Source organism: Amblyomma maculatum, chromosome 5, assembly GCF_055883805.1.
Source record: "Amblyomma maculatum isolate TAMU_Amacu chromosome 5, ASM5588380v1, whole genome shotgun sequence".
Lineage (NCBI taxonomy): Eukaryota > Metazoa > Arthropoda > Arachnida > Ixodida > Ixodidae > Amblyomma > Amblyomma maculatum.
This window is the reverse complement of record NC_139348.1, coordinates 101,703,032-101,717,537: the sequence shown is the minus strand read 5'-3', so window position 1 is coordinate 101,717,537 and position 14,506 is coordinate 101,703,032. Positions and strand designations below refer to the sequence as shown.

The following is a 14,506-nucleotide window of genomic DNA, read 5'->3' as shown; positions in this document are numbered from 1 at the left end:
TAGTCGGACAGCATCATAGTATCAGTGAAGAAGTACCGAACACGATTCAGCGCTGCAAACGGTGGAGCCTTCAATAATCGTTGAAGCAGTGGTATGATACAAGTTTTGACGGCACGGGTTCTAAGCCTCTCATGACACAACCAAAAAGCGAATTAAGCAGGTACGTATCTTTTCTCAATTACGCATTCAATATCCACCGCCCGTTGGAAACCAAACTGGAACGGGTTTCCCGCTAAACAATGCTATGATGTATATAGTTTGCAAAAAAAAAAATTATTATGCTAGGCTTCCTGTTAATTTTATTATCAATGTGGTAGATAATAAAACTAATTTTCTATCAAGTGTCAATTAGTAGAGTATTTTCAGTCAGACCCTAGCCATAGATGTTCTTATGAAATTCACAAAGCTGTAAATAAAATTTCTCTTTTGAAACGCCATCTATCACTACTGAATGCTAAAACAGGTCTCAGTGCTTACATAGGGCTGGTTAAGTCATCTCTAGAGCACACCCCTACTTTATGGCATTTTCCTCGTGCAACTCTTGCAAACGGTTTAGAAGCAGAGCAAACTAAAGCAGCCAGGCTCATACTGTAATCTTACTCACATCATCAAAAGTAATAACACTAGAACACACACTAAATCTTCAGTTCCTTGCTAGGCGTATCAAAATTGCCCAGTTGTCATTAATTTATAGCTTATACTTTAGCGAAGTGTCATTCTCCCGTAATCATATTTATCCTGTGCTTAGTTGGGAACCGGCCTTGATCGTGCGCACAAAGTGCGCCCAGTTTTCGCTTACGCACTAAATTTTCTGTAGCAGTCACTGCGTGTATTGGCAATAAATGATCGGATTGCATTTACATTAAGCAGTGAGCCGTAACGAGATATCGTCTTTGAATTCTAACAGCATAAGTAACATTTTATACACAGTAAATGATTCGTACAGTGCTTTATTCCCTTGCATGTTGTTAATGCAGTATTTTTGCCAGCACCTTTCTGCTTTGTGCAGCCTTCATTATTTCCTGTGCTATGCTGAACTGTGACCAAGCTCGTTCTATGTACTTTTGTGTTTTCTAAGTCTTGATTCTCCCATAATGCCCAAATGATGCCAGTACCCACTGCACATTTTCTAGGATTTGCTATCGGTTGTTGCATTGGTTGATGCATTCCCCCAACCCCACCTATTTATGTAATGTGAAGTCCCGGGCCTGTGAAGTAAACAAATAAATCAAGCTCTTCCTGTCGCAATGGTTTGGTTCACTAAAGTGAGGTTATAAACTGCCCTAAAATAGGTGACGTCAGGGAGGAAACGCGCTTGAGGCAACAATAGCAGGCAGGTATTTATTAAGGGTAATACTTTGCCCGTCATCAAAGCGCGCGCTACCAACCTGCTGCCCATTGGCGTAACCGTCGTCTCGATCAGTGTTTGGGGATCACCAGTGCTGTTTTGCGCCCCTGGGCAGCGGTCCAGTGTTCCAGGAAGAAGAACAAGCGATGCTGCACCGGACAAGTGTTTTCCCACTGCGTGCCACAATTGTAGGCCGCAAACCAACATGCTAGACCAGGCGGCGCCCTGTGGTATCAGTATTTGTGAGACCGGCATTAATAATGTGCATCGGCTCTCATTCGGTACCATCATCCTTATCAAACCTTAAAGGCACATTTCGTATTATCAGTTGCGGGGTACAGAAAAGGAGACAGTAGCAAAAGGTCAATATAGACAGAACAAAGGAAATAAACATAAACTCCAATGAAAAATAAGCCAGTCAGAAAGGTGGCTTACCAAAAAGGTCTTTAAGTTTTATGCCTTCCGTTCACTGCCGAGTGGTCCGGGGGGCAAGTTTGAGTTTGCAATTGTGGAGGCAAAGAACGAACCAGTGAAACCTTTATTAAAGCAATACATTCTTTGGCGTTATTACAAACCAAACTGTCAGATATAGAAATAGAAGGATTTATTAGCAAGCCGCGTATAAAGAGGACATTTAAATTAAACCTATTAAACCAAGGTGCAATTTGTATCTAAGAGATAAGAACTAAGGTCTACAGATGATTTCATTCAATTTACGCGGGCAATGATTGCCAATGATTGGCGTATTGTGATGATATAAATTCTGATACGCAGCTTCGAACTGATACAAAAATGTTACTTAAGTACGAATGACAGGAACTGCAGATTTTGGGTTATATTCCAGCCTACTACAGAGGACTAATTATTTCCAATTATCAAATGTTGGATGGTAAAGTGTAGAGTTACCTTATAGTAAAACCAAACGTACGTACCGTCTTTGCCAAATGTAACCAGGCTGCATGCTTTGCTCCTCAGTTGTATTATAAGCCAATACATATTTCCAGAGGACTACAACTCGTTATGAAGTGAGTACAGGTGCTGGATTCTAGTTTTCACAGATTTAAAGCTTCAGATGTAGTCGAAATTTACTACCACATGGCCAAGAAACAGACCCTGCAGCCTGGTTACTTTTGGCAAAGGCGGTACATACGTGAATCGCCGTCAGTGTTTTTTTGTAATACGGCCGACCCATGTCAGTTTGTTGTTGATACTGATTTCAAAGTTGCGGTAAGATTGTACAAGTTATAAGTGTTCAGGGAGTAAATATACCAGGGACAGTTGGCTAAAATGCTTTCGTGAAAATTGCAAATGCCTGTACTTCTTAGTGTCAAGTTTTCACAACTGGTTACGATGCTAAGCTACTGTTCCCAAGGATACGAGGTCGAATCCCGGCCTCGGTGCCTGCTTTTTGCTGAGGGCGAAATTTAGGCGCCCGTGTACTGTGCGATGTCAATGCACGTTAAGAACCCCAGTTGGTCGAAATTCTCGTAGTCATCCACTACGGCGTCTCTCATAGCATGAGTCGCTTTGACACATTGAACCCCACAAACCAACTAACAACCAACCAGTGTAAACTTCCATCATAAATGAATTACACAAGTTTTAAACGAGCTTTCATTTTTCCAGAGAGCAGCTTGGTCGCCCTTGGTAGTTATAGTTGGGTAAATTAGGCAGTTTTTTGCGAAACGTTGAATGGCGATAGTGATGTCGGAGATGAGATACGCTTCTAATGTCTGGAATCCATACAAGCAATGTGAAATCGATCAAATAGAATCTGTGCAACGTAAAGCTGTAAGATTTATTTTTCGCCGCTACGACTTTCATTTTTCACCCCCATCTGCGATGTCTTCCCTAAACATAAGCCCGCTTGCAACCCTCCGAAAAACTGAGTCCTTAAAACTTCTTCACTCCATAGTTCATTCTGCTAATTGCCTTTCAGAGGGTAAGCATATCTCGTTTTCAAAACCATCTGCAACCAGGAGCCATCACGATCTTAATATCCAACCTTTTTTTGCCCGCACTAACGTTTTCAAATACAGTTTTTTTCCGCGCACTGTGGAGTGTTGGAATTCTTTGGATGGCAACATTCGTGCACTATCAATCTCTGATTTTGCGTCGGCAATTAAGCCGTAGCATTGCATGTTGTTTTTCTAGCCTTTATATTTGTAATGCTTGTATGTACTTTTGTATGCGTGGAATTGTTCCACATTTTTGTACCCACTCTTGCTATAGCCCCTTAAGGGGCTGCAGTATTTTCAAATAAATAAATAAATAAATGAAGTCACAAATAAAAATTAGTAGAAGCGGGCCAATCATGAACCCCTTCTGTACTCAGGAAGTTACACGAGAAATTTTTAAAGGATGAAGACCTATTACGGTGAATTTAGAGCATGTTAAATATTTCGCTATATTATCACTCTAACGAATAGGAAGACAGCCGCTACTAGGGCAATATGGCGAGTTCGAGCCCTTGATGTTATTCGCCGTCTTAGCTTACCGCAACGACAGAAAACAATATGAAGCGATTAACGGCTGTATTGTAAAAGCAATTCGACGTTCAGGATAAGAGATAAAATTATTCGAAGTACTATCATACAGAGGAGCCAATGATGCAAGAAACATAGGAAACGCAGGCACATAACAGATATCAAGTAAATTAGAAATCCTTCTATGGGGGCAAGAGTTAAGTTTGCGGGCTTCGCACAGAAGGGAGATTCCGAAGGGGCGACCAAGGTCAAGGGGCAGTTTGACGCAGGCAGATTTATGACGGTCGCGCGGGCGACCGCTTCTCGGAAGTGAGCCCAGAACACATGACAGCGGGCGACGCCGCCGGCTCTTTCCGTCCCGTGCCGCGAGGGAGGCAGGACAGTGCAGTTAGAGCGCACAGCATAAGCCCAGTGGTTGTGGGTTCGGCGCTAACTGCTGTGTCTCCCGGTTCGAGTGGAGAGGGCGCGGAGGCCATAAATCCCGAAACCCGGCGTAACACAGGCCTGGGGAGAACGCGCTGTTGACATGTCTTCCCGGGAAGACGCCTGTGTGTCCCTTTGAATCCGCCGCCCGCGGGCAACCGGCCAAGGGCAGGGATCGGAATGTTTGGGCCTGAGGTTTGCGCGTGGGTGTCTTTATGTATTTTCGGAAGTGTAACCGTTGACGCCGTTTGTCTTTGCGACTGCTTGGCGCCGCTTGCGTGGGAGGATTTTGGAGAGGGAAAGTTGCAGATGTATGTGTTAGTGTGCGCAACCACTCGCCGCTTAGTGCGTGCTTTGTGTGTGTTTTATTTGACATGCGTAGGAGAGGGTATATGTGGCACAATGATTGGCCAGCCCATTTTAAAGGACTGCATGTGATTGGCAACAGAGTGGCGTACGTTGATTGGTCAACGGACTAAACTGGAATTTTGGGTAACGCTAAGAAAGTGAGCGTTGGACAGTTGGGCTTGGAAGAGAGTTGGGCTCGGAGCAGAGTTGGGCTCGGACGGGAGTGGAGAGCAGACGGGTTGTTCGAGAGGGAGGCTAGGCTGACGGAGGTCTCAAGGGACTCCGGCCTAAGTGTAGCAGGAGGCCAAGGCCTGATTCTGCTAGCCTCTGACCTCAGATCGTTCACCAGTCGCAGTTAGCCCTCTACGTTTGATGTCGCATCCGACGACATATGTGTAAATACGCCAATTGTAAAAAGTGTAAATAAACGTGTACAGTCCGAGAAGAGAAGTCGTCATCTCCGCACCGCAATGTGTCACTGAGCCACGGACGCAGCGGTGGTCACCAACACCACTCGGTACGAGCGAAGGCAGCAGAAGAAACAGCAAGAACACCTGCTGTGTAGGGAAGCCCATCGATTCCCCAAGCCTTCGCGCTTTTGAAAATACCTGGCGCAGTCGAGACAGGATCGGCCCAGCGACATCCTGCGGAGTGGCGAGAGATCGACGACGCCGCGAACTGATGTACCCGGAGGACGGCACACTACCTCGGTGAGCCAAGGCTGACCAGGTAGAAGTTTGACGTCGAGGTGCCCCGTGAATCGACGCTACCGGCCTAGAGAGGCAGCGACAGTGAGGCGACATCCAAGCGAGAGACCTCAGAAGCCAAGGCTTCATTGACGACAGCGCCGGCGAGCAAGAGGCTGCTGTTAAAGGGGCGCGAGCGCTGCGACAACGAGACGACGGACCCTGTTCTGCGCGGCACCTGCGTGGGGCAACTTGGCAAGCTCAGTGGCTGACAGCTCGACAATTGAGTGAGTTTCTCCGCTCTCACTTTACTTGCCTCAGCATATGCGCATGAGTCGCAGGGTTAAGGTAAAGTAACGCACAATGGCTACATTGGGTTGGTGGAGTGATTATGACTGTGCATACGACGCTTGGTATGCGCCGATGTCAGAGGCTGAGCGAATTAAGGAAAAAGAGGAAAGGGAGAGAAGGGAGAAAAGAGTAGCGCAGATCCACGAACGCCTGCGGGAGATAGCCATAGCCAAGGAAGTGCTAAGGCAGGAAAGGAAAAGGCTCGAGGAGGAGGAGCGCTTACGGAGGGCAGCGCGTGAACTACCGGAGCGGGTGCAAATTCAGGCGTACACTCCCGCAGATGGGACTGATCAAGCGCTGATCGAGGCGGTCGGTAAGGAGAGTGCAGTTGAAGTTCGCGTTGAGGAGACGCGAGTTGTAGAATCAACCGATGTTGAGAGAGAGGAGCAGTCTCATATCCCTGAGGTCGAGGCGTGTTCTACGGAGGCGCCTCTGACATGGAATGTCATTAGCCAAAATGAGCAGGTCAAGTCTTGCGAGGTAGCCGAATGTGCTCACCATGCTAATGACGCGAATGTGAGCAAGGACGCGAAATGCTTGGTTGGCGCGAGCGCTGAACTTGTGTTCCCGACCGAAGCGGCAGAGTGCCAGGCAGGCTGTGTCGAGAGCGCCACAGTCCAAACAGTGATCGCTACACCAGTAGTAGCGTCCGAGGAGCCAGCAGCCGCAGAGCGGGTTAGGCGAAGCGATCCCGAGCCGAAAAACACGGGTGCGTGTGAAGATGCAGATAAGCGCAGTCTGGGGCATGGTCTGAGCGATGGCGGCGGAAATTGCGTCCCACGCTTAGAAAACAGCAAAATAACATTGTCACATGCAGCGATGGACCATGACCAGCGTTGTGACCTCGGTGCGCATCTGCGTAAAGGAAGGACAGCTAAGGCGGAGCCTCCGGAGAATGAGCTTTTTGAGACAGGCACAATAGTCTCAGAGGCACCTTTTGGGTGCATTCTCGTTCGTGCTTCCGAGGAAGCGCGTGTGTCGTGCACGCAGGCAGCTAGCGTCTTATGTGATGCAGGAGAGCGGCACAGCCGGAAAGCAGGGCGCGTGTGATTGTCTTGCATGCTGCGGCTCGTCTGTGCCGTGCGAGCAGTCAAGCCGTTTGATCCCGGTGGTAAGCGCCGAGCAATGTTCACAGTCTTAACCCACTCTGCCACTGCCAGTTGTGAGAGGCGTAAAGATCCCCTGTTGCTCGACCACGCGCTGAGGCAGTGATTGGGAGTGGGGGAACGTTGACTCATCCAAGAGACTTTGAGCACGGAGTGGACAGTCATTCCTGTGCCGGACTATGTGTCTTGTGTGAACTCCGGCTTTGTGCTCTGTCATGCTGTGTTTATTGCCTTGTTTCGTGCTGCATACGCCAAGCAGTGTTACCTTGTATTGCTTTGTGTGGTGTCGTATACGCCAGGAGTGTTGTTCAGAGTTTTGGCGCATGCATTACTTACCGTTTGCGAATATGCACACCGAATATTGTCGTTCAGGGCGCGCACGCCTATGTACGGAGCGGTGCACTATTGTTTGCATGCTGCGTTGGTTTGTTTTGTTTGGTGTACGCCACACCCCAATGCCCCCCCCCCCCCTCTTCCCCCTGTTAGAGGAGTTTTATGTTGAGCGTACAGCAAGTGTACGCGCAACATTCTCGATGGGGAGGAGTTAAGTTCGCGGGCTTCGCACAGAAGGGAGATTCCGAAGGGGCGACCAAGGTCAAGGGGCAGTTTGACGCGGGCAGATTTATGACGGTCGCGCAGGCGACCGCTTCTCGGAAGTGAGCCCAGAACACATGACAGCGGGCGACGCCGCCGGCTCTCTCCGTCCCGTGCCGCGAGGGAGGCAGGACAGTGCAGTTAGAGCGCACAGCATAAGCCCAGTGGTTGTGGGTTCGGCACTAACTGCTGTGTCTCCCGGTTCGAGTGGAGAGGGCGCGGAGGCCATAAATCCCGAAACCCGGCGTAACACAGGCCTGGGGAGAACGCGCTGTTGACATGTCTTCCCGGGAAGACGCCTGTGTGTCCCTTTGAATCCGCCGCCCGCGCGCAACCGGCCAAGGGCAGGGATCGGAATGTTTGGGCCTGAGGTTTGCGCGTGGGTGTTTTTATGTATTTTCGGAAGTGTAACCGTTGACGCCGTTTGTCTTAGCGACTGCTTGGCGCCGCTTGCGTGGGAGGATTTTGGAGAGGGAAAAGTTGCAGATGTATGTGTTTGTGTGCGCAACCACTCGCCGCTTAGTGCGTGCTTTGTGTGTGTTTTATTTGACATGCGTAGGAGAGGGTATATGTGGCACTATGATTGGCCAGCCCATTTTAAAGGACTGCATGTGATTGGCCACAGAGTGGCGTACGTTGATTGGTCAACGGACTAAACTGGAATTTTGGGTAACGCTAAGAAAGTGAGCGTTGGACAGCTGGGCTTGGAAGAGAGTTGGGCTCGGAGCAGAGTTGGGCTCGGACGGGAGTGGAGAGCAGACGGGTTGTTCGAGAGGGAGGCTAGGCTGACGGAGGTCTCAAGGGACTCCGGCCTAAAGTGTAGCAGGAGGCCAAGGCCTGATTCTGCTAGCCTCTGACCTCAGATCGTTCACCAGTCGCAGTTAGCCCTCTACGTCTAAATACTCCAATTGTAAAAAGTGTAAATAAACGTGTACAGTCCGAGAAGAGAAGTCGTCATCTCCGCACCGCAATGTGTCACTGAGCCACGGACGCAGCGGTGGTCACCAACACCACTCGGTACGAGCGAAGGCCGCAGAAACAGCAAGAACACCTGCTGTGTAGGGAAGCCCATCGATTCCCCAAGCCTTCGCACTTTTGAAAATAACTGCAAGCATGCCATTTATTGAGTCCTAAAAGCACAGCTGTATTATCATAAGCTAGCACATATACTGCTTAAAAGGTAGCATGGTGTAGTCCGCTGACGCACTTCGGAACGTGTGCCGAACGTTCACGACATGTAAGACACAAATAGAATATGAACAAAAGCAAAGGCGAATGGAGAAGTAGGAGAGCTGCAGAGATATACTTAGGCGTCTTTTTGAGGATATCATATGAATGAACGTCCGGTAACTATGACCGTACTATGGAGATAAGCTAGATATCTAGAAGTGAAGAAAATTTTGGTTTCTGAAAAAAAATGGTAATACTGATATAATATATTGTGGGTCTCCAAGAAATGGCTAAAATAAGCAACCGAGTATATGCTCCGTAATTTCGAAATGAACATTCTAGTTTTTTTTTTCAAGCAGCTCGATGCTCACAGCAAAGTATTGAAGAATAAAGGCCTCAAAATAGTCCAACGTTTTCGATGCGACTTGAAGAGCCGGCGCCGTCGGCCACTGTACGTCATCTACGACGGGCGCGTCAAAAAACTGCCGCCTCTACAGTCTGGCGCGGCTGGCGTGCACGGTGCTGCGGCGCGCAGGCGCACAAGAACGTCCTTGAGGGCTGGTACGTTTTCGGGGTGCATTTTCGAGCAGACGCCAGGGCACCTACAGGGAGGAACTGGTCACCTATCGAGGCACTAATTACTGTCGTGATCAAGACAGTGATGCGATGTGTTTACTGCGAATGGTAAAATTGCACAGAGCATTTACAGCTAGCTAGCCGTGGAGACGTCCAGCTGTCACGAAATCGGCGCACATTTTTATCAAGCCGGCGCGGCGCGAGGCCAGCGCGGCGCCGCATCGAAATTTCCACAAGGTTCTAACAAAACCTCCTTCCCCGCGCGAGAGAGCGCGTAGCTCTGTACGCGTCGCCGTCACCCTCTTTCTCATCACCCGGCGATGACGCTGATTCTTCAGTCCGGAAAATGCCAGACGTCTACAGAAAATTCTACGGGGCCTGACCAATGACGACGCGCGGCTCGACGGGAAGAAAAGGGAGCGCTCTAACCTGTGTGTGCGCGCTAGCCTTGGCGCGTGTTAACAGACAGATGCGGTGCGCCCTATTTATTGAGGCCGCGCCGCTTGTGTAGTCAGTCAGTGATTGCGGCGTGTTCGTAAGTGCTTCGGCTGGACTCCAGGGGATCACCCGCTGCTGGCAAGCCCACAGACCTGCGAGGGAGCGGCGCTCGTCTTGCATAGCGGCCACATCGTGATTCTCGAGGCGTCGGACTGTAACAGTGCCCGGCGAACAATTTGGTGCTTGTTTATGTGACTCTCTCGTGTTTGATCTGTTGTAAAGCCTCTGTGTTATTGAATACCTCTGTAATTGCATGCTTAGCGTTTGTTTTTCTGTGAACCTTTCGTCTGTGCAATTTTAGTGTTTGTGTATTCCTCTGTATCGTCTCTTGTTGTGTTTGTTACTTCTGACTCCGACCCTTACAAAGGCTTAAACCGGCGGAAGCTGGGCACCAAACGGCCACTCCCTTCTGTCACTACAAGGTAGTTGAATTCCGGCTGAGCTTGCTCCGCAGGCCGAGGGCATCTCCTTTGCGACCGGAACAGCTACCCCCCCCCCCCCCCCCCCCTCACTCTATGGTTGTCTGGGGATGTGCGCACCGTTAAGCGCGCATGTTAATAATCCTTCTAATTATTAACGGGTGACACTAGCCCAGCAACGGCCTAAGTCTGCATCGACGACGGCTTCGGACGGAATGATAATTGTGTACGTGCATGCTTTACTGAGAACTAATTATCACATAGTATATGTACGATTAGAGAACAGTTAGAGATTATACAGTCATGAGGATCACTTTCTCGGTCAGCCGCAGTTCCTGCAGAATTCCGTCAATTTTGCAAATTCCCAGGTTGTTGAGCCGCTGAAGAACGTTCCTTGTGGCCAAATCAAAGGCCTTCGATTCCGGCGTATACTGGTCACAACTCTATGCGAAGCCGCTTCCGCAGTTTCTGATATTCTTCAACTGAAAATACTGCAGATGAGGGCAACAACACCATCGTTACACCATCTAGGGCACTGCATTAAAACGGGCATGGTGCAGCGAAGAGCTCACACCTGTGCCTGGCCACACTGCTAACGGGTTGCATCCCAGGCATTGTTTTCCCCTGTCAACGTATCTTGTATCTATAGCCAATCCGTTTGGTATGATGCACGCAGGGATGCGCTCGAATTCCTTCTGGCCGCTTTTCCGCAGTAGTGTCTGAACTCGCGCGTGGTCGCCGTCTGCATAGCAAGCCGCCATCTTCACTGCGTGTGAGGAATGCTGGGACGCTGGGATGCGTGGCCTGAGCGTTCGACGAGAAATGGGCGAGATTCTATTTGCGCGTCGGCGACGTTGGGCCGCGTCGGCTCGCGCTCGCTACGTCCGTCACGCCTTGTCATTGGACTATAGACCTCGGTTTCTCGCCGACGTAACGTCGCGGAGGCCGACGTGCGCGCGCGTTACGTTGGACTATATTGGGGCAGCGCATGCGATATATCAAGTACGGAATACAGTGCGAACAGTCCCCTAGGCTCGGAAACCATATGTCCCGAAGAAAAAAAAGCAGTTCAGCGAGGCTTTCGAAGCATTTCTTCTCGAGAACAGCATGAATGAGGCGCGTTTTCGGAGAGTCGACTTTAACATGCAGAGGTTTTAAGAAATGGTGAAGGACAACTCCGGTTCACTTCAGAAACCACCCTGAGAAACTCGCGTTCCATACAAAAATTGTCGTGCCTTTCCTGCTGTCTTAGTCGTTCAAAACTGCCATCGCTTCTTCTGTGAAAGTAAAGCGGCACGATCTCTACAGAAAGAATGCCGAAAAACCTCGATGTGTTCTGCCATATAAGCACAACACAAATTGTTCGCGATCAATTCAGATGTTTTCACTGTGGCGTCCATGAGTGCCCGCATCCTTTTCTTGCAGATTAATATCAACCAGTCAGACAATGTCTTATATCTATTTCTCATGTATATAAATCTACCCTCCATCTAGCAATATTGGCATATTGATAAAGGTGGAACAGTCGTCAAACCTTACGCTTTGAAGTGTAACATAATTCCATTTCGCACTTTGATCTCCGTAAATAGTAATGCATGTAGGTACAAATGTTTGTATTATAATTGCAGAAGGCTACAAACATGACTGTGGCTGACACTGTTCCCCAGTCTTTACGGCTCATTGGATGAGATACTAAGCCAAATAAAATTTTTTCAATTCCAGTGTCTCAAAAGCATCCTTAGTTTACTTGAGCGTTGGCTTACTGTCACCTCTCTCTTCGATTTAATGTGATCTCTATCTATTTTTTGTGTCGGGCATTACACACCTTTGCGTTCACCCACGGAGATGAGACAGCCAGAAGAACAAGTCCTGCGAAAGGCCCCGCCGCGGAAGCGTAGAGAGACATGAAAAGCTGAAAACCCGAAGGCAAAAAGCATTTAAGTGCATCCAAATTCCCTTTATAAGTTCAAAATAGTAAATCTCGTCAGCTACATACACGTGAGGCGGTTCCCATATGTGGAACAGCGATTGAGAATGCCGTCATAATGGTTCCACTTGCAAGTGCTGTAATGACAATAATTTTCGTTGTTGCAACTGTGAGAAATACACGTACGCAGATGGCAATGGGCATAAAGGAAACATAATTCGATTAAAACTTAAAAGTGCCTTCACATGAAATGTTTACACTTTGCTGTTGTGAAAGACTAGCATCACCACCACCGCATCGCCAGCCTCTGTATTTCCACAGCTCTCTAAACTCAATGCTCGGATTGCTGATGTGACACTCATGTCTGACAGCAATGCATATCCTTTCGTACTTATAGGCCTTTTGATCACGTGAATACTTAGCTCGAAAGCAATCATGAGGACACCAGAGCAAATCTGAACTTGTGGACCTTGGTCTCAACCGAGTTACCTTGGAAACTTTTGCTAGTGAACGCCTCGCACGTGTTGTGAATACGAAGGAGAACTAGACAACGCTTCGAAAAGTGAAAAGGCGAACACCGTTCCACTACTCGCTGCACACCTTTAACCCTTGTGGACACATCAAACATTTGCAATGATTTCCCAGGGGGGCCATTGGCATAATGACCTTGAAACATGCGATACCAATTATATTCCCTCATTACGTCGATTTGCGCTTTTTCTCGTGTAACTCAAGCTAACAAAGAAAAGGTCTGTATAGATAGCTCGTACCATAGTGTATTTGTGCAGAACCGGTGGGGCTGAAAGGTGTCGTAGTTTTTTTTTTCAAACAACACGGATCTGCATTACTTAAAAATGATTATTAACCTTGTTTCTAACGAGTTAAAGTTTTAAATGTTTATATCTATGAAAGAAAATAACGTTGGTCGTCGCTAGGATGCCACCTCTAGTGAGCGTATTTTTATGTCGGTTGCGGGAGGATACAGAGTTAAAGATCACGATTATGTCGAAAAACATTAGACATCACGGCAGTCACTCGTATTACGAGAAGTGGGCAATGGACAATCGCTACACCGCCAACCTCTGCGAATACCTAAGTGCAAATGGACTTCACTCCTTCTTTTAACTTTCTATCTTCTGCATCCCATTCCCCCTTTCAACTTATGCCTTGTGGCAAACTTTTCGAGAAAAAAAATGCATTGATAATTCCTCCACACTTGTCTTCCTCTTTGCTTCGCTTCGATTCAATTCAATTTATACAACACCACGAAGGTGTTGGGTGTGCCGCCAAAACTCTGGAAACAAAGGGCTTGACAGAGTCGACACATTTTAAAAAGAGTTGACAGCAGTTATCTTTGTACTATTTGCCTCTCTTTGCTTCACTTGGGACTGTAGGAGCGACGGCCTACAGTTCAATCCTACACAATTGCACAAGTGCTGCAACGAACGCGCGCCAAGGAACTCCGCGCGACAGGAGCACTGCAAGAAAAGAACGTCAAGGAATCTAACTTTCTACTGTGTGTAGGCGCAATCACACAGCACGTTGCAGCAGCGCACTTGTCGACAGCAAGACAACGACTGGCGCAATACAAGCGGAGGTGGAGGCGAAGCGCATGGTTTCATCTCTCCCATAGCGTGACGTAGTAGCAGAGCCGTTATATTCAGGCACGCCATGACACTTTTACTGGATAGCGCAAGATTCCATATCACAGAAAAGAAGGTGACGGCTTTGACGTTGCCGCTGTCCATTGTAACGCCAACATTAACAATGAGTGAAAGAAATAAAAGCAAATAGATGTACTTTGAATTAACATACCGTGATTCGATGTCCTGGCCTTGTGATTGCGCGTCGAGCACGCTACCGATACACCAAAGTTATTTATTCGTATATAGTGCCAGGCTTTAATAGACCCCAAACTACATACATCAAAATACCTTGCAGAAGACAAAACTCCGCCAACTCGTATACGTGTAAGGCTTTCACACACTGAAATTCTCTCAGCGTCACCGAAGGTTCTAACCTTGTTCACCACTCCGGGCACATGTTACCGTTTTCAAAACCTCAATAAACCTGTCATTAATGTCACGAAAGTACATGCGTACCGGCCGGACATTAAAATTACAGTGATACTAGGCCAATCGGGAGCGCCATATACAATGGAGGCCCACGAGCATAAATAACTCAAAAGGACCACCATGTTCCTTATCTGTAGGCAAAATTCTAATTCTATACGAGGTGAGCGGTTACATTTCTTAATAGTCCTTTATAGCACGTCCACGAAATAAACCTCTTCCCGAAAGTGCAAAAATACGTTATTATTATATCCCCAAGACAGAAAACATCCAAATTGTTCTTGGGAACACTTTATAGGCAATGTTCCAGTGTGCAGTTTGAAAAAGAAATTTTTTGTTCCCGGTGGGACCTGTATCTTCTTAACCCCCTTAAAAAGTATAAGGTCGCGGTCTCCGGAAACAAAGTGTCACATAAGACTCTGTACAATGTTTGTCGTTTAACATTCCTTAAGTAATCCATAGAAAACATGGAAGTAAGAAATCTGACTCTGAAAAACCACAT

At 47.8% G+C, this 14,506-nt stretch overlaps 1 protein-coding gene across 1 annotated transcript in view; it reads right to left on the bottom strand.

Annotated features, from left to right (window-relative positions):
* LOC146189042 (sodium-coupled monocarboxylate transporter 2-like) overlaps nucleotides 1-14,506 on the bottom strand; it is a 53,815-nt gene that overhangs the window by 8,776 nt on the left and 30,533 nt on the right. Inside the window, exons 11-13 of the mRNA XM_084603201.1 lie at nucleotides 12,002-12,069; nucleotides 11,831-11,917; nucleotides 1,389-1,573 (exon numbers count right to left, since the gene is read on the bottom strand). Coding sequence (XP_084459327.1) covers nucleotides 1,389-1,573; nucleotides 11,831-11,917; nucleotides 12,002-12,069 — 340 coding nt within the window. The remainder of the gene's footprint in view (nucleotides 1-1,388; nucleotides 1,574-11,830; nucleotides 11,918-12,001; nucleotides 12,070-14,506) is intronic.